The following is a 20,756-nucleotide window of genomic DNA, read 5'->3' as shown; positions in this document are numbered from 1 at the left end:
GTTTCAATTCTTAATTATAACCTTATAATCACTGGGGGGGAAAAAGCTAAACCAGTGTTGCAGCTGTGGTTGCAGCTGCAGTAGAACCTCTGTTTTCCAGGATTTCTCCATCTTTCTGTTCAAATCCAGCCTGGCAGAAGTCATGAATGATCAGACTCCAAATGAGGAGGATGCACCGGGCACAAAGAGTGTGTGAAAGACAAGAGAGGGAGGAGTCCGTGTGAAGGTGATAGTGGGGAGGGGGTAGGAGGGTGCTTGAGTGTCGTCAGTGATCACCGTCACTGTGACTCATGCAGAGACAAGAGCCAATAGCCTATTTTTCCTTCGCCTCCTGCGTCCCTACTTTTTTCTTCCTCAGTCCTGGCACCACCAGCAAGTCATTCTTCCTGCACGCAGCCAAGGATCAACAGCAGCCTCCTCCTCCTCCTCACTCCTCACTCTCCTCTCGCTCTCTCACACACACCTCTCAGTTGCATCTGAGCTCAGCCAGCACTAACAGAGGCTCTAAAGAAAACACACACACACACAAAAGAAAAACCATAAGAGCACCAGGATGCGGATGAGTGCTTCCAGCGTGCCGGCAGTCGCCTCCCGCCGTCACGTCCAGGCTGCTTGGAAGCTCACTTTCCCTCTGCTTCTCCTGCTGCTCCCGGGCAGAGACGTCCAGGGTGTCCCCTCTCCTTTCCAGCTGGCTCCTGACACCCCTGCCCCGGCCGAGCCCACCCCGACCCAACCCACGCCTCGCCCGGACCCCTGCGAAGGCCGGCCCTGTCTCAACGGTGGACTCTGCCTTGCCCTGCCGCCTCCTCTCAGGCTGGAGAACAGCTGGGAATACACATGCACCTGCAGCCAGGGCTTCACTGGACGCAACTGTGAGGTAAGAGCCCGCTAAACACCAAACCTGCGTTTTGGTTGGGATGCGTGCCACGCAGTAGATGGTAATACGCGTTCCGGTGTTTTGTGAGTGGATTTTTTCCCCCCCAGGAGGATCATGTGTGGTCATTGAGACACCGGAGTCAAATGCCGCGTTGCTGTGGAAACAGGGAGGAAGAGCGGCAGCAGAAAGATGCAGGAGGAAAACTGTGTGTTTCAAGGAGGGAAAAAAAATAATAGGATGTTCACAAAATGTTTGGCAAGCTGGAACCTACGCGTGAACGAGTCTTCCTTTCCCAGCTTTGCGCTTATAGACGCACAAAGTTACATCAGATTCATGCAGACGCAATCTCATTCATGCACGAATATATTAGCTAAAGGAGGAGCAGACGATGAGGCCAAAGGGTCCTCTCTGAAGTGCATCTATCAATTACCATGGGCTTGAACTCCAAGGATATCAAACAGATCTCATCTCCATTGTGTTATGCATTTATAATAGCTATACAATACAGATGTAATTAATGTAATTTATTCATGGACTTTGCATTTTCATCAAAACACATATGAACTGAAATATGCTTCAGTTTGTATTTAATTTAAAATATCACTCTGCTGCAGGATAATGCCTTAAATCCTGTCTCAGTTATCGAGCTGTTCTATTTTCCTTTGCTCATCTCCTATGTTCAAGGATGCTGAAAGCTCTGATGCAGACCTCTTTTATTCTGATTTAGCGCCTCGTCGATGTTCTCATAAAGCTGCACCATTGCTTCCTGACAGCGGGAGCTTTATTTGAGGCTTTTAAAGAGTTTGGCTGAGCGTCACCACAGCACTGGGCTACTGAGTCATGCTGGGCCGGGGTGAGCGAGAGCATCCCCCAGCAGCGAGGAGGGGGATGAATGAGGCTGCTGCAGCAGAGGAGAGGGAGACAGCAAGGTGACTGGATTTTAGCAGCATCCTCCAACAGGTGGCAGATGAGCCCCCTTTTCTCGCCCTCTCTATAATGTTTGCACACAGCGGAGATGAAGATCTGGATTTTATTGAGACTTTTTTCCCCCCTTTGTCAAAATAGGATCAGAACTTTAGGTAGGCTCAAATATATATGACACTCCTACATATATTTGATTAAAGGTGTCTTAACAATTTCCATCTTGGTCTCATGCTTTTTAGAGTAGTCAAAATGCTTATTGTGTAATTCAAGCAAAACATTTAAACCAGTTTCCTTTATATTGTCCGGCTTTGTGTCCGTATTCACAAAGAAAAGTAGCTTTTAGTGACGTCATTTTGGGAAAAATCTTAGAATCTCCCGATTTTTCTTAGAATTTCACCTCGGTAAGATGAAAGTTATTCACAAAGCATCGTAGGCCTTCAGAGAGCTCCTAAAGTGAAATATGTTAGGAGTAGTGATGACTTTTAGCGAGCCTCAGAGCGTCTTAAACAGGGAATATAGTGGAAACAGAGAGAGCTGATTGGCGGATCCACCGCCTACACAGTGGAGGAAATGAGAACATAAACTTCTTGAACAGTTAAACAATTATTAATATGTTGATAACATAAACTTTGTTTACCCGATAGAGGGAAATTAATTTGTTTCAGGCCCGACAGGTTGTAGGCGTCTATATTAATGTAATCTTATTGAGGATAAATAAATAATAGGGAAAATATTGAATAATCATGAATAAAAACTGGAGACATGTATAAAGAAATGGTACAGATGAATTTAAACATTTTTAAAACAAATGCTCTCAATAATAAACATTTTATAAGAAATGTAAAAAAGGTAAAATATATACATAAGTATACACTCTAGACACTATAAAAGAGGTGAGAAAGTATTTTCTGTGTTGAACATGATGATGGTAGCCTAAATGGTCATAGGAAGTTTGCTGGTGCGATGCCGTCTCCTCTCTGGCTTTTCATCGATGCACGGAGCGCTTCTCACTTTCCAGGCTGGTGTTTAAAAGCACTAAGACGCGCAGAGAAAACGACGCATCGATCTGTGGGGATGTGCTTCAGTGTCCGTGTCTCTGCGCCGTTATCCAGAGAACAATTCATTTTTGTTTTCCTCCCAGACTTGTGTGGACAGAGGCGCCACTCCTCTCGATTTCTCTGTACCCTTTCTCCACTGTATGCCGGTCGTTTTACCAAATAAGATCACTTGATACAAGCAGACGGTCACAATAAAATCCTGACAGATGAGAACACATTAATATCAAATACATAAAGACATTAAAGGACCACTAGGGTGAGTAAACATAACAAGCAAATCAAAATAATGACGAGAATGTAAGAATGTAAGTTTCGTCATCACGAGACACATTTCTCAATGCTATTGGTTAATTTCTCTTCTGTCATTACTAAAGCCCCATTTATACTACCCCTTTGAAACCGTGCCGAGAACTGTCAGAGCTCGGTAACTGAGATAACTATCGAGTGTAAACGGGACGCAACTGAACTGAACCGAGCCAGACACAACCGAACCGCGCTAAATCTAGTGCTAGTTCGATAGTAGGGCTTCGGCACGGTTCATCAGTGGCTCGGTTCTCTGATTACAAAGAGCGCATGAGCAGACCGCGTCATCTCCTTACAGTCAGCTGACTAAACAGTTCTGTAAGCACAACAAAAATAAGGGAGACTTTAATAAAACCAAAAAATATATAATAAAACGTGAACAACTGATGAAAGCAACAGTTGATAAGCCTCCGTAATCATGAAATTTCAGACATTCATAATAATACTAGCTTCCTTACTGTGTCACACGATTTCCAGTGATGATTCTGCTTAGCAGTGTGATGAAGCTAAGTGTCCCCAAGTGTCGTTGTTTCCTGCGTCTGTAAATCCAGATGTTTGTTTGTCTTATCCACTTCCCAAAAGCCGACTCTGTCAAGTAAATTTACCAATTGTGGTTGCCTTCTTCGCCTGACTCTCCGCAAACAATGAAATATCACAGCAACTGAATCGCTCTTAAGCTAACACTCCTGGGTAGGAATGTTTAGGCTAAGATGGGAGCTCTCTTAACCTTGCCTACAAGTTGAATTCTCGAGGTATTTGTGCGTTCATAAACACAGGAGAATATATCTTGTCCTGCTCCCGTCTCAACCGCTCGGGCTGGACCAATCCATTGCGGTGTGATGGGCTCGACACAAGCGACGTCGCTCCCTCTCCACTCGTTTCCTATGGAACTTGTGCGATGAGGCGACAGTCGCCAGCCCTCATCCAGTCAAACGACCGGCGAAATTTGTGCGTGTGAAATTACTAGCGTGTACACGTGAACGTGTACAGGAGGGCTTGTGGCGCAACACAATAAAGTTGAACAATGTTCATCTTTTGCCGCTGTCTGGATCAGCTGTGGGGTGCGCCCTTAAAATAACGATATCCCCCATGCTGTTTCCTTGTCTGTAATATAGGATGAACCGGTTGTATTTTTCTTTTGTAGACATAAAAGCAAGATTTCTGTCAACTCCAGAAATATCTTCTGACTCGTCCTCCTTGTCGGTCAGGAATCGCTGTGAATAGATCAAAAGCCCTCCAGTTTCATTACCAATAAAATGTCTGTGAAAACAAGTGATCCAACAGCGAGATTTGAAACGCCGCCCATATGTTGGGTCTTCACCGCAGTGGCGATGAAAGCCATTAGTTGCTGTCATTTGTCGCTCCACGGGTGTCGAGCCCATTATGGTTTGAGGCGGGACACGACAGCTGTGAGAAAAGGTGCCGAGCCAACATAAACATGGCAGTGCAGGAGTGTCACCATCCAAATAAACGCGCCTTGACCAGCGCAACTTCTGCTTACCACATTTTCATTTGGTACCGTGATTGGCTCAAACCAACCTTTGGTAGGCGGGCACTAGGTGTCGCTTCGCTCAATCAGCTCAGAGAGTCTTGCTGAATGTCCTTCCTTTCCCCAAAGGGATTTGATGGGAGCAGACCCAGACTGATGATGTGCAGAACGTAGAGAACTACCCATGATCAGTCTGGCTGGCCTGGTTAGAGCTCTCTGTGAGGACTTTAAGTCTTTGTGAATACAGGCACTGGTTTTCAGGTTCCTTAAATTTCTTCCAACAAGTGAAGTAATAGCCATTCCAGAGGTTTAACGTCAGCCTTCTTCATCCACTCCAAAACCAGAGTATTTGGGATCCTTGATGTGTGTTTGGGGTTACCAATACGTTTTTGGATTACTGATGGGTGTTTGGGATCAATGAGGTGTTTGGGTTAACTTACCTGTTGGAAGATCTACCATCTTGCTGATGGTCTGAGATGAACTTGAATAATTAAGAGGTATTGATCTTTCTTTTCTTCACAAACAAAGCAAACCCTCAGCATGATGCCACTATCTCAATGCTTGACAGCTGATACAATGTTCTTAGGTTTGAAAGTCTCTGCACCTCCAAGCATAATGGTTATCATCGTGCCCAGGAAGCTCAATCTTTGGCCCGTCTGATCAGGAAACATCTCTTCAGAAGACATTGGGCTTGTCCAAATTTCACTCAAACTTGACAGAGTCAATGTTGGAGCAGTGGATTCTTTCTGATCAGCATCCCTCTCAGCCTAAGCTTCTTGAATAGCCCTAAAGCTTACCCTCATTTAAAGTTTATTTCCTATGTTTAAAAGGCAGGTCCATAACAAAAAACAACCAATTTATATGAAATCTAACAATTCTGCCAGGAAGATTGGTCTAAAAAAAGCAGAACTATGCCAGGACTCACGAATGGCCAAAAGAAGCTGCTGGTTTCTTCACCTGACATGTTCCGATACACTTTGAGGCAGTTTTCTCTGAAATTTCACTTATCTCTGTGTTCTGTTATTAGCTGCCTGTTTCTTTATCTCTAATTTTGTTTAGATGTAGTTTTATTCACTCACCTATGTTCTCAGTGGCACAAGCCATTCCCCCTAATTGCCTCGAGTCTATTTCTGCACATGGCTAACAGTGAATTGGACTCATCTGTCATTTACGGCACTGATCTTCCTCCTCAGGACTTATGAGCTTCTCTGTCTCAGTCATCCCTTCTCACGTCCTCCTTGTGTTTGAGTCCTGTCACGCTGTTTTTACAGTACGTAAAATACTTTACAGTTCTTAAAAATAGCATACTCAGAATAAATGTGCAACTGACTAGGGTAATTAACAAATGCACAACACACGCATAGAAATAAAAACAGACTATTTCAAAGAATGAATGAATGAAAGCTGTGTTGAGTTAATCTATGTCTAAAATGAGGGTATGTAGAAATGACGCTGTTCATGTTTAACATGAACTGAAACTGTTTGGGGGAGTGTCTATTTGTCTCTCCATCTCCTAGAATAGCGCTGTTACCTCTTTTACTCCGCTATAATAAAACTACGGAGGACGGAGACTGTGGTCCCCTGACCTGAGCTCATGTTGAACATCATGTGCTCCGCAGGAAGACTTTAAGGAGAGAAACCATCAGCATCTCTCTCCTGCTGCATAAAGAACACTCTAGCTTTGTGCCCCCCCCCCCCCCCCCCATGCACCACTGAAGCTCAGGTCTGGCACAAGCACTGAGTTGGGACCGAGGGGAATCATCGATTTTTGTTTTTGCTCCACTTTTCGGTCCATTTCTTCACCATGGAAACTGGAGCGGCAGTCAGTCGAGGTTTAGGAACCAACCTGGCTTTGCCTCTCTCTGCTCTCTGCCGGAGATTACAACACAAGGCGTAGGCTCCACAAAAGCAAAGGAGAAGTTGCAGTCTTAGTTTGGGGGGTTTATCTGCTGCTTTATGTCAAACAGTAAGATTTGGTCCTAAACAAATGACAGAAAACAAATGATGGAAAAGGTCTGTAGATATCAGGGAACTTTGCAGCGTTATTAAACTCCGCTGGCTGCAGTCCCAGCTTTGTGACTTCCCTCCCTGGCCGTGCTTCACGCTGCAGAAATCATCAAAGCAGCCGCATGCAGACCACGGCGGCGAGCACCATGAGGGAAAACAAACCCGCTCTCTCCTTGTTAGAGTCGCCGCTGCTTTTTAATAACCGCCGGCACCGTTTTCTGGACGGCATCCCCCGAGCCGTCCAGTCGGAATCCACCGCCACTGGCCTTTCTGCGCATTATTAGCTCCTCAGCCTCTCAGTTATTCATTATTGAAGGGCCTGTTGTGCTCCCCTGATGGATTCGGTTGTTTTGTTGTGCTGCGCAGCGACGCCGTGGCTGCACAAAACAGTAATTTGTTCTGCAGCAAAAGGCTATAACTGGGTTTAGCCGGTCAGATTTATGTAAGCAGCCGATCGTGGCTGAATTGAAACACAGAGTCCATGTTCAGAAGCACATATTTTCAGTTTTGACGGAAAGCACTGAACATTATTATTATTATTTTCTTTTTTAAAAAGCGAGTAGCTTGGTTGCTGATCCTTCCCGAACTCGTCAGCGCTGTGATGAGTTGGACGTTTTGGGATCTTTCTGAGGATCTTTTTTTTGCTCTTCAATGAGATTTCTCATTTCCATTACGCTGTTTCACTACGTCAGCATTATGTAAGCATTATTTGACGTTACTTACCAGAGTTATTTTTGGTACGCCGACAATGAGAACATAGCTGGGTAATGAAGTGTGGATTTCCACAGTAGGATTTCACAAAATGCCAGTTTTATAAAAGCTCACCCAAGGGGAAAAAAAACAAAAACTGCTGATTCTGCTTGGTGTGCGTTTGAGAAAGAAGACATGACCAGAGGAGGCAAAGAATGAAGCCGATAAGCTGGTGTTAAAAGAAGACGGCGGATGAGCGACCTTCGCAGGATTTTGACAGGGACTCTATAGCCTTCGAGTTACATTTGAGCTGAAAGCGCGAGTTGAACCTTACTTCTTTTCTCAATGTTTTGCTCCAGCTGCACATAATTCAGGTGAACACACTTAAAGTGGGAGTTTAATTAAAAAGATGCAAATAAAGAGAGGGGAAAACGTGAGGCCTGTGAATGCAGATAATCAAAGGAACTCCGACCAGTTGCCCGATGCTTTGTCTGACGTCATCAGAGGTGTGTGTGACGAGAAGCTTGTTTAGGGAGGCTGATTTGATCACTATTACGATAAACTTTAACAAGGAGAGGCTGACAGATGCATGTTGATCATAAGGCAGCCGGCAGTATTTAAAGACGGATCTTAAAGTCTTGATTACATCTTTGATGAGTCTTGAGGCGTTGTGCTGTGATTGTTGGATGTGGAGCACTTTGACACATGTCGAGATCTTCTCTCTCTCTCTCTCTCTGTCTCTCTCTCCAACCATCTGCAGGCTGCAGATGGTTGGAGAAGCTTTGAATTAGAGAAGGAAAAACAGAAACCAACGTAACCTGCTTTGCTTGGCCCTTTCCCAAGGTAACACGGTGTGACTCTACCAAGGCTCAGTGATCGTGGAGTCTCTTGCTTTGAAAAGCATTACAGCTAACCGTCATTAGCACGTTTTATAATGCTAAAGTGTCACTTTAGTTTTCTGCCACATAATGTCGCTGTCTTAATCTCCACGTTCAGTCAATTAACACACAATGACATGCTGCTAAATCCATTAGTGCTTGTGTAAGAACAGACTTGAGCAGCAGCGATCCCACCATGAGGCCCCAGTGCTTCCCCACAGACAGATCGTTAATCTTCTAACACGAGCGCCAACGTGAACTTTTCAGCACTTTTCTATCGACATGCAGCAAATGCATGATGTTTAAGCCCCGCACCAAGTTCACACAAACCTTGTATGGGGTGATGTGACTCAATCAAAACCCATTTCATTGCTTTCGGTTGTGACTACTTTTTAACTAAGACTGGAGTTTAACACAAACCAGAAAAGCTCAGAAATTACGTGACCACAATGGAAGTATTTTTTTCAACAAGCTATACTAAGAAACCCAATAAATTTGGCTGTGTCTGTATTTGTAGTTGAACAAGTTACTTTATTTCCAATGCGCTAAAATCATACAAGGGTACCACTTTACAGTAAGGCTCCCATAACAGCTGGCTGATAAATAGTTTACAAATATGTTATTAATTAATCTGTAAGCATTTGACGAACTCATTCACAAGTGTTTATTATGCATTAATTAATGGCGAGCAACAGACAAAACTGACCAGTTTGTGCTTACCGTACAGGGTAGTGGCTTAGTCTGAAATATTTAATATAAGCAACTCTAGATGAATTATATAGTGGAACAGATCAGGCTCTATATTTGTCAGGAGACCAGTCAGTTTGGTCTCTTGCTCGCTTTTAACTAATGCATAATAAACACTTATGAATGAGTTATAAAGAAAGTGCTTACAGATTAATTAATAACATATTTCTAAACTATTTATTCATCATCCATAAGGGGATTATTAAAGTATTTCTGATTCTGATTCTGAGCCTTATTGTAAAGTGGTATCCATGCAAGTAACGTTCAGTTCAGACAATATAAAAATATTTTATTATGATAACAATTGTTGTTGTCAACCTTAAAAGGAAAATGAGCTGCTGTAACTCAACTTATAAAAGTTTCTTCAAAGAGTTGCTGTAGAGGGGGTGGTTGTAGCGGTCCCTCTTACAGCAGCTCAGAAGAAGCCTCTGACTGAAAGTAAAATCTCAAAACAATCTCATGGAAATGATGAAAATCTCGAGATGCCATCTCTCTCTGCAGTGCAGCAGATCATTACATTTCTTTGAATCTCCCATCCATCCTTAGATATTCCCAGGTACCGGTATGACACCTGGGATCTGTCTCTATTTAAAACTAAAAGCCGGGCTTTTTCTCTCAAATTAGCTTTTTGAGCAAATTCTTGAGTCCAGATTTGACCCCCCTCCCCCCTCCACCACCACCACCACCACCACCAAATGCAACCATAAATGCAGTGTGAAAGTTTTCGCCAAAGATTATTTGACTTACACTCTGGTGCTGTTTTGAAAAAGAAGTGTCAATTAGACTGCAATGACATGAAGATTTTCTTTCCCCAAAGAGTCCGGGCGTAATGAGGCTCCAGTACACACATCCCATTAAAGAAAGACCCTCTGCTGACACGACTCTGAGAATAAACAAAGCCATGTCCTGAAGCTCATTGTAATTGTCAGAAAGTGTGTGTGTGTGTGTAGTGGTCAGCTTTTTTTTTCCTCACACGACCATCTTCTCCTCCGCAGCAGAAGCAGCCAGAGCTACATCCAATTAACCAGAGCTCATCCAAGCCTTTGCCTTCTTTGATATACAAAGGCTGTTAGTCAGAAGCCCCGAGGACTGTGCTTTTATTCAAATCCACACAGACATATGTGCATATGAATGCACTTGTTTATTCTTTCTTTTAAATATTCTTATTTCTGTTGAACTGTTATGAGTTTATTGAAAAGTTTATGGAGCCAGACAGGTCTCCAGTGAAACTCACAGCTTTGATTCATGTTTGGTTTGATTTCAAAGAATAAAGTAGTGGGAGCAGGAATGTAACTTTATCTAGAAACATGTCCGAGTTTGGAAGTATTAATACACCAACAGGATTTTCTGTGTGTGAATAACTTTCTAATGAATTCACCTTTTGCGGCAGCATAACCTCAAACTGATATATTGTTGCAGGATGAGATCTTCAGATTCTTTTTTTTTTTTTAATGTCACCTAGAAGCCCTCTCACTATGTGTGGTGGCAAGCAGTTGCCCTTTTGCAAGAATGGCACCCCGGGGTGAGCCTCTCCTTCTGCTCCAGCTCCACCAAACCCCTGCAACAGCAAAGTTTCTGAAAGCATAACCTTTTCAGATTTCCTGGTTGGGTGCAGCTAAGGACAGGCACAGAATAACTTGTGCCTCTCACAACACGAGTGCAGTGTGATTGACAGCCAACAGAGCCTGATTTATCTATTTCACAGTATATTACTTGAGCAAATATAAAAATACTTAACTTTTTTCATTGTTCTTGTGCGCCCCCTGTTCTGGCAGGATTTTATAGACTAACTAAAATGTCTTAGAGGCTATGATTAACTCAAAAAAAAAAAATGCTGCTACTGGATTAAATGTATGGCTACAATGCTGAGGACTGACATCAAGGCACATTTTTGTGTTAAAACGGCCCAATCAAAGTCCAGACTAAGTTCAAATTCAAAAATACTTGAAAAAAAATTATGTTCTTAGACACTTTTTTTCAATCTTATTGAGATTCAGCTATTTCGTGAAAAGTTAAAGGCAAAAAGGTCCTTCTCTAGAAGCTGGTATAGAGCTACGACAAAAGACTTGTCGGTGCAATAGCTGGGAAAGGTGGGTCTACAAAGTATTAAATGAGGGCTTTTGAATACCAGTACACATCACACTTGTCAGATTTTTTATTTCTAAAACAAACAAACAAACAAACAAGCAAAAATTGAAAATCATGTATCGTTTTCCTTTTCGGGAACTATTTCGTTCTACTTTATGTTGGTATATCACACAAAATCCCAACAATATCCATGCTGTAATGCAACAAAATGTAAAAAGAAAAAAAGTACAGTGGGTGGCAACATTGCAAAACAATTGGAGAAACAAGATGCTCTGAACATCTGTTGCTGCTGGTGCTACACAATCCAGGTTCTTAGGATACCCCACACACTGAGGTGAATTATTGAAGATAATGAGGGAACATTTTTTAGAAAATGCGTGGAATATGTAGATCATCCTCCTAAAATCCATCTGTTAAAAAAAACAACAACTGGTAAACAGCAGTGAAAGCTGCACACATCACAAAGGAAAACGTTCTCCTTCATGTGGAACAGATGGTTTGATAAATGCAGGCACACCACGGCGCTGTTTATACACCCCTGCCGGTGGCTTTAATTCAGCAGCTCCCTCCTCAGCCTGCTTTGAGCTGTTATCACGGCCGGTCATGGTAATGTCTCTCGGTGTTGCTGTCTTTGAACCGGAGAGGTTTTGGCCGAACTCGCCGGTCGGTCATTTCCATTTCACACATCACCTGGGCCTTTGATCAGAGGAGCGTGAATGGGAGAGGATAGGCTGGTGAGACGGGTTAGAAAGAGCTGAAGCTGGTTTAAAAGGCAGCAGCTGCTCATCTTGACACCTACCTTTAGGATGTTTAGTAGAAACATGCAGCAAAATCTGTCTGTTCCTGTTTAGCCTCGATTGTTCCATGATTTAGATTGAGAGCAAAATATCTTTGAATGAATTTGATTCATGTCTTTTTTGCACATCTTAACTTTACTTATAGTACCCTGAGTAAGTCCCTGTGTGTAGAAAACCAGTAACATCCCAGGGCTGCATTGCTTGCCTTGATGGATATCCTGCTTGCCACATATTTAATCCCAAAATAGACCATTATTTATATATAAAAAAAACTTCAAAGAAGAGGCAAATGTTCCTGGAAACTGTTTTCTGGGGGTAGCTAATGAGCAGAAACAGATTGTTCTCATTGTCTATATTGTCAACACAAACTGATCCAAAATAGAACCAGGTCAGGAAGAAATGGCAGCAAGTGGCAATGGGTGAAAGCTAATAAATGCAGCACAGGGAAAATAACTGCAATAAGTATATATGCTAACACAGAAAAAGGAAAAAAAAACAAAAACGAAGTGAAGCAAGAACAATAGCTCTAAAGACTAACAGGGAAAGAAAAAACAGAACAAAAGAAGAAAACCAACTTGAATCTGGGCAGGATCAACAGAGAAACAGCAATAAGGATTTTCCAGGAAAAAAAAACGACAATTTTCCCCCTCATATATAACAGCTGTCCTCTGCTGCTTATCAATAATAACAACAATGTCCAGTTGGTTGACCATTACCATTTCGTCTGTCTGTATCTGGAAGTCCCACAGGATCTTAGCTCTCTCATTCTCCACCACCTTGGGAGGTGACTCCCATGTTGACCTGGGGGTCTCCAGTTGGTATTCTGAACAGATGTTTCTGTACACTATACCAGCCACTTGGTTATGGCGTTCCATGAATTCCTTCCCTGCTAGTATCTTACAGACTGCTGGATGGTTTCTGGGGCATCTTTGCATAGCCTGTACCTGGGATCTTGCCTGGTATGGTAGATCTGGGCCTCTATTACTCTGGTGCTCAAGGCCTGCTCCTGTGCTGCCATGATCAGTGCTTCAGTGCTGTTCTTTAGTCCAGCCCTCTCTAGCCATTGGTAGGATTTGGTCATATCAACCAATTCAGCTATCTGACGGTGGTATATCCCATACTGGGGTTTTTCCTCCCATGATGGTTCCTTCAGTTCCTTCTCTTCCAGCATCCATTGTCTGAGACTTTCACCGAGCGCTTCATCCCTTGGGGCCATCTTCCTAATATATTCTTGGAGCTTGGATGTTTTATCTTCAATGGTGGTTCTGATGCTCACTAAGCCTCTGCCTCCTTCTTTGCACTTAGTGTATAGCCTATGGATACTGGATTTGGGGTGGAATCCACCATGCATGGTGAGTAGCTTTCATGTTTTAACATCAGTGGTCTGGATTTCCTCCTTTGGCCAACGTATTATCCCAGCAGGGTATCTGTTTAACAGGCATAGCTGTTGATTGCCCAGACCTTATTCTTGCCATTGAGCTGACTTCTCGGAACTTGCTTTACTTGTTGCAGGTATTTGACTGTTGCTGCTTTCCTTGTGGCTTCTTCGTGGTTGCCATTTGCTTGTGGCATTCCAAGGTACTTATAGCTCTCTTCAACATCTTCTATTCTCCCTTCTAGGAGTGCAATCCCTTTGTGTGGATTACCTTCCCTCTCTTTGTCACCATTCGGTCACATTTCTCCAGCCTGAATGACATTCCAATGTCCAGATCCTGGTGGTGTGGATCAGCGAGTCAATGTCTCCCTCACTCTTAGCTTTGTGTCATCCATGTACATAAAGCTGAGAGTGGCCCCATTTCTGAGTTGTTATTCATAGCCAGACTTGCTGATTATTTGGCTGAGGGGGTTCAGGCCTATGCAGAACAGCAGAGTTGTTGAGAGACAGGTTATTGGCTGATAGTTGGTAAGGGCCGTCCCCTTCTGGGGGTCTTTCATTACCAGGACTGTTCTGCCCTCTTTCAGCCATTCAGAGTGGGTCCTATTTCTCAGCAGCTGGTACATTTGTGCTGCTAGGCATTCATAGAGAGAAGTCAGTTTCTTCAGCCAGAAGGCGGGGATCATATCCGGGCCTAGTGCTGTCCAGTTTTTCATACCTGAGAGTCTTTGTTGGATGTCTGCCATTGTGGTGTTCACTGAACTTCCTTCAGTGAGATTATTGTGGTCTGCTCTTAGATCTATTAGCCACTGTGGATCATTGTTATGTGTTGCTTCTTTCACCCATATCCCTTTCCAGTACTGGTGGTCAGTCTCTTACCTTGGTGGGTTGGCTCGTGTGTTATTACCCTGCCACTGGGAGTACACTTTAGCTGGTTCGGTGGAGAACAGCCTGTTTATTCTTCTGGCTTCTATCTCCTTTGTGTATCTCTTCAGTCTGGTAGCCAAGGCTTGGAGTCTTTATTTGGCAGTTTCCAGGGCCTCAGGTATGGGCATTTGTTGGTATCTCTGGGGGATTCCCTTTCAGGATGCACCCTTCTGGCGTTCTGACAACTGGCTGACTTCTTTCCGTGTTGCCTTGATTTTGACTTTCAACCTTCTCTTTCAGGGTGGACATTATGGCCACTCTTAACATTACCTTTGCCAAGCATCTCAAGGATCACTAATGTAGTACTGTATATCAGCTCATTGGTGTCTGTGATGGTCACAGTAGGGATTGTACTTAGTGCTGTATTCACATCATCTAGGAGATGCTGTGGAGGCACTTAACTTAGCTTCACAAGTCGATGTCAGAGTTGACAGGCTCTTGATTTAGCCATGATCTTACCTCTTAGGTCAGACGTTCTCCCATTCAATTATCCTTGCATCATTGGTTCTTGGTACCCAATCTCTGAGGGGTTGATGTTAACTCCCCATATCTGACTGTGTGTCTTAGTTCCCCCTTGCTGCAGTTGTGAAACTATCTATTGGATCTCTCATTTATGAATGTTGGAACACTCATTTACTAGGTGTTACGCGCTTAGTCTTCACTGTGGGTATGGAAGCATCCATATTTCCGGTCTATGTACAGTCTTTTCATGTAGCCCTGTTGACTAGGGTTGCTAGAGTAGTAGCATTCCAATCATGCCTTATTGTGTTCTTGAGTCCATTGCCATTGTGTTCAAGTAGCCCATTTGTTATCAAAGTGTTCTGGTTCCTCAACACTTGATGCAGACCTTTTTTTGACCAGGCAACATCTGAGCTGGTATGGTTCTCTGTCCATGCGCTCTCATCATACATATGAGGTAGGCAGTTAGCCTCAATGGTCTTGCCCAAGGACCAACACTGGATGATGTTATAAGCCCACTATAAACATATGCACACTATATATTTTCAATTTATGCGTCAGTAGCTTACTCTGGTTACATACAAAGTTTTTGTGAAAGATTATCATGTCCTGCTGGCGTATTAGTTGTTATTTTGGTGTTTTACGCTTTGTTTTTGCTCAATTTGTTAGTAAATAAAGACCTTTGTGTACATTTCTAATAACAATGGAGGTACGACGCTGCGCATGTGCGCAGGATCTGAACAAGGAAGCAGCTAACGGCTATTAGCATCTCCCAATGAAGTGTGGAAACAATGAAGAAAGGTCCCAGGTCCAGTGTAAAAAAAAAAACACAAAAAAATATATCATTCCAAGAGGGAAAAAACTGGAATAGCGCTGGGAATACGGTATGATCACTGATGTTCACTAAAGCGGATGCTTAAGCTGCCGAGACTGCTGAGTTGATTGACATGAGTAAACGTTCTTATTGATACAGTGATAATAGTAATAGCAACGCTGCTCCTAGCGTCTACAGTCTTAAGTACAATCATTATAAATAGATCGATTGATTCGGGTTTTACCTTGATGCTGTGTTCCATGTTTACCTTTATGAACGGGAATTTTCTTTCTCCTTAATATTCTGATATGAGGCTCTTAGAGTAGCTGTAGATCGGTTTATTTAACGGTCGGTCTTCGATCATGTCGAGCTGCCACTTTACCACAAGGCATTGTGGAGGGGTCAGACTGACTCCAGCATTATTTAGTAGTGATTCAGTGGTTGCCATCTTGCTTTCTGATAGTTCTGCGATACTGCCTGTAGGTAGCGCCATGTCTGTTTATATCTACTCATCGCGCCTGTTGCTGGGGTTCTACTTAGCTTCAAAAAGGACTATCAAAACACTATCAGGATGTATTCTTAGTGTATATAACCTTATTTTATCATGATCAAATGGTTTTTAGTATTTTTTTATAAGCATGTAATGTGGCTATTTACCTTTAACAGCCCTAATAAATCTCCAAAAACCTCCGCCACCTTATATAACGTCTTTACCTGAACTATTATTTTGGCTCAAAAGTTCATATATAATACAAATCAGCCCCAGGCAACCACCATGTTTCGTTTGCTGCTTTTAAAACACTAATCAGCTGCTGCTCACAGATCTGCAATTCTCTATGTTTTTCCGTCTCTGAGGGTAAACACAGCTCTCACCTCTGTGCCGCGCTTTCATTTTTCTGGAGTTAGTGAGAACTCATTTCATTTCTCTCACTGGTTTATTTACCGTGCCTTCACTGCTGTCTGCTCTCACTACGCGTTTGATACATTAGCAAGTTGGGTTATTATTAGCTATTTTGTAAAAGTGAGCTGATGGCTGTGTTAGTTCCCCATCAGTTCTGGTACTTTGTCTCTTCTGATGCTTAAAGTCTTGCTGCAGCGCAGCTTGATGGCTGGTGGCTGTGGGAGGTGTGGGCGTGTGTTTGCTATAACATGCATGTTTGAATGTACGTGTTTCGGCATTCAGCGAACATGAAAGGCTGACAACAGCAAACGGGGTGCCGCTGTCTGATGCACCCATTATATATATAAAAAAACAAAACAATAAGTAAAAAGCTCCTGGCAACTGTCAGCTGAGGACGGGAGGAGTTTGACGGATATGTCACTCAGTGCTGGCTTGGCTCAGGCGAAACAGACGGAAAATAGCATCATTCCTCCAGAGAAGCTGACTGACAGTGTCAAGGAGAATAAACAATTTGACGATGAGGTGTGTCAACCCACTTCTTTCTCGCTGTAGGTTTTCTTTACAGCACACCCGTGAGTATGCAACTTTAAAACAATTGGTTCAACATGTGTAAAAATTAAACGCTCCCAGCTCAGGCTGTGGTTCATACTGATGTGTTGCCGTTGACCCTGAAAGCTGAGTGTGAATTGTCATCTGCTTGGCCGTCCTCGTCCTCCTAAAAGACACCGACTCGCTAACAGATGCTGACTTGTCCTCCTCCCAGACACTCGTAACGCGTCAGACGGCTTTATTTGACAATATGCTGTTTAATGGGGGCCAGCTGGGATGCAAGCCAGCACGCTGTGATGTTTGTATGCACTTGAATGCATCGTAAACATCGTGTCTCAGCTGCAGACGATAAATACCAGACTAATCCAACGAAATCCCGCACCCAGCATGAAGGGCGTCCACCAAACGGGTGTCGCACTCTGAAATAAGCTCTTCAGGATGCTACTCTGGGACGATTTTACACTGGATGATCACTTTCCAAGGAAAAGACAACATGGAGAAGGGCAACATCTCGGGTTACGTTCAGATTATTGGCTGGTTTGCTGCCTTTTCTACGTTAATTACTAGTAATTAAGTTAATCACTAGTTAGCTACTAAGTTAATTTCTCCAAATCAGAGGCAGCAATTTTCATTATTTGTCAAAGTTAGCTGTCACATGTACAACACATATATTTCTTTAAAGAAAATTTTCTTCAATTTTAGCTTATTTCTCCTTTTATTACAACTCCTTTGGCAAGCTCATGTGACTCTTTGCAGGTATTACAACCAAATTGGCTCTATTCCACTTGACCTAACACAAGTGACGTCAAATTGTATAAGAAAAAAAAAAAATAGGATTATAAAAGCATATGTATGTGAAAATGTTGCAAGGGCTAATAAACAAACTTACCTGCAAACTCACTGAAAACCATGCACTTGCTTTTGATGCGGCTTGTGCCATCATGACAGCCCCGTTTAGTGGGCTTATTACAATTTTTCTTATACTCTACCAAAAGTTGGGATCAGAAGATTCACACATTGTAGATTTATGGGTAAAAAGCTAAAAAATGTGTGATTTGCTGCACTAACCAATCACCATTGGTTTTGTTTCGCCCTGTGTTTCATTCTGTTGGAATCAGTTCAGCTGCTGTAATGCAGCCTTTGTGAACATTGAACTTAATGTTGATAAAACTAAATACAGTGTTACGCGGAAGAACATTTTGCTGTACACTTCTTTGAAAGTCCCTCAGTGGTTGCCGTTTGGCCTCCCATTCTGCGTTGATTATCCCGTGAGAACCGCTGTGCGTTCAGCTTTTCTACCGGTGGCGCTGAGGCGGGGTGGGACGGATCCATCCATCTGCAGTTTGTTTATTATTATTGTTATTGTTGTTTTTAACTTTAGTTTTAATTTTTCTAACATTTTAATAATATGTAGCAACTAATCAGCTCAGTGATTGCAGATGCAGTTTGAGAAATAACACCAGGCTGGCTTTTCATTTCAGCCCAGATGACACCATCCTGCCCATTAGCTGTTTCCTGTCCACTCCGATCCAGAAGCTGCATCTATATAAAGGGAAATAAACCTTTATAGGTCCTGTCAGCTCAGAGCTTCCTTCCTGCCACTCTCCTCTCCTCCTCTGTCATCATTCGAACTCGTCTTGTAGGCGTGCTTTTCAGTTCCCTGTCAGATGCTCCAAAACATTTCTTTCCCCTTCAGACGACGGGGCTGGTGGGAGCACAGTGATGATACATGTCCGGGGTGGCCTCCCACAGCGAGGCCCAGTTTCTACGGCGCCGTTTCCTCACTCGCTCATCTTGGGTTTCTACGGCAACAGAGCAGTGATTACAGGAGAGCACGGGGAAAAGATCAACAGGTGGAGGGGACGTAACGCCACCTAACATGTTTGTGCTTTAAAAAAAAACAACAACAAAAAAACAATTAGCGTGAGAACATTCAGGTTTAAATCGTCACTACAAGATCAAAACCTTCCTCCTCCGATTCCCAAGTGAGTCATTCCCTTTTGGCGCCAGGATTCGAGCTCCAGATCCAATTTTACCCTGACTGGAAAGAAAAGGGATTTTAGTTATTTTAACGCACGCCGCATACCTGCTTGAAACAAAAAGACGTGACCTGAAAATCAGAACAAGAGGCGCCTGAAGCCTCTTTCTGCTTGATTCAGCTCCAGAAAAAAAACAAAAAGAGAGAAAGGAAAGGCTTTTCAAGCCAGAACCGGTTTAATCATGTCAGTGGTAGGTGTCACTTTTTTAATACCGAGTGCGCTGTGTATGTAGGTCAGGGTGAGCAGTGAGTTTGTACATCGCAGCATGAAATGACATCCATCTGGAGCAGCTGTGGCCAGAGAGAGGAGCAGGTTTATGTGTGGTTATATCGTGCGCTTAAAAATCTGGGCTCTATTCAAGTCCAGATCTAAAAAAGCTGATTTGGTGGTATAGAGTGCCTCATAACCTCGGTCAAATCACAGTCAGTATTAGCTATTTTTTTTACAAATGGCTAATGATGAAACAGTCTGCCATACAAACAGGCTGCCTAAAAGGCAGGAGGTGGGTTTTCTGTTCACATTCAGGTCGTGTGTGCTGCAAGGAGGAGATGGAATCTGGTTTGGGAGCTCGGAGTAGGTAGCAGAGCGAGAAAAGGCTGGGAAAGCAGCTGATAACGCACAGTTTGATATTAAAGCGCATCCCCAGTCAACGCGTGGCTGACTGGGGATGCGCAGGGACACCAAATCTCGCAAGTGTCTTTAAATGACGGAATCCTTCTGCAGTTGAGCCAAAAGCCGAGGCAAGGCAGAGTTCAGATTTGTAGCACTATTCATGGACAAAATGAGCTTTAAGGAGCAGAGAAAAACAACACATCAGAGACCCGCCCAAAAAGAAACATCACATGACAACAGGAGACGTCGTCACATGAAACGCAAGCAACGTTAAAATGACCAAATTTAAGCTTACAGACGATTCAAGCGACGAGTCGGTATTTGCAGTGTAACTAACGTGCCGGATATCGTCTTCTGGAGGAAATCCTGCATTTTTGTTTGGGTCTGCTCCTAATGTCACAGGTTCGTAATGACCTCAATATCTGGGGGGCTTACTAAAGTTTGAAATGTCACTTCACCGTGGTCGAAGATGGACGGGTCATCTCCAGACAGAGCTAGATTGTTGGAGGACGTTTCATTCGCAGGACCATTTTACCCCACTTGGATGAGAGGCACCTCCCCATTAAATTAAAACAGGATGCTTCTCCTTTTATTCTCCTGAACAAAAGGTTTTCCATACGTCCCAAACGATCAGAAAGCGCATCATTCAGAAATTACCATGCACCTTTAGATTCAATTTATTAATCCTTAAATTTCAGTTGCTGGTGTTTTCTTGGACAGACACCTTTATTGCTGCCTGCATGCAGGTGATAAGCTCTGCACTGGTGGCACAATCACACACTAGTTTAGTCTGGGATGTTGTGAAGCATTCTTCACTGCAGCTAAAGCGCTCGCTTTAAAATCCTTTGTTTTTCTGTTCTGAGCTGCAGTTTCCTGTATCTCGATGCAGAGTGGTGATGTTTGCATGCTCTAGTTTGGTACTAACAAGCTAAACAAGAAGACAGCGACTCAAGGCACATCTCCTTTTGTTGATTTTATGATCTCTGTTGTGTTTTTCCACAACGTCACCCGAGGAAAGAATGCAATGAAAATAAAACTCACATTTGCATCACAGCAAACACCTTCAGGGATGCAAAATCAATTCACAAATAGTTACATATAACCCATTTTACCATCACTCTTGGGCTAATAAAACGCATTAGCTAAATAACTCGCTAAATGACCAGCTACGCCTGTGCAGCGTTCATGTGACTGTTGGTGTCAAGAATCAAAGTTCAATCAT

The 20,756-nt window shown here is 43.1% G+C and overlaps 1 protein-coding gene across 2 annotated transcripts in view; it reads left to right on the top strand.

The window, feature by feature from the left end:
- Nucleotides 1–329: 329 nt before the first annotated feature.
- Nucleotides 330–20,756, top strand: part of dner (delta/notch-like EGF repeat containing) — a 72,579-nt gene continuing 52,152 nt past the window's right edge. Inside the window, exon 1 of one of the 2 annotated variants that reach the window (XM_021314777.2) lies at nucleotides 330–877. In XM_021314777.2, coding sequence (XP_021170452.2) covers nucleotides 554–877 — 324 coding nt within the window. In that variant the 5' untranslated portion in view covers nucleotides 330–553. The remainder of the gene's footprint in view (nucleotides 878–20,756) is intronic. The other variant, XM_021314776.2, reaches the window with a different exon arrangement.

This window comes from Fundulus heteroclitus, chromosome 18, assembly GCF_011125445.2.
Source record: "Fundulus heteroclitus isolate FHET01 chromosome 18, MU-UCD_Fhet_4.1, whole genome shotgun sequence".
Classification (NCBI taxonomy): domain Eukaryota; kingdom Metazoa; phylum Chordata; class Actinopteri; order Cyprinodontiformes; family Fundulidae; genus Fundulus; species Fundulus heteroclitus.
This window is presented reverse-complemented; position numbering and strand designations above follow the sequence as displayed.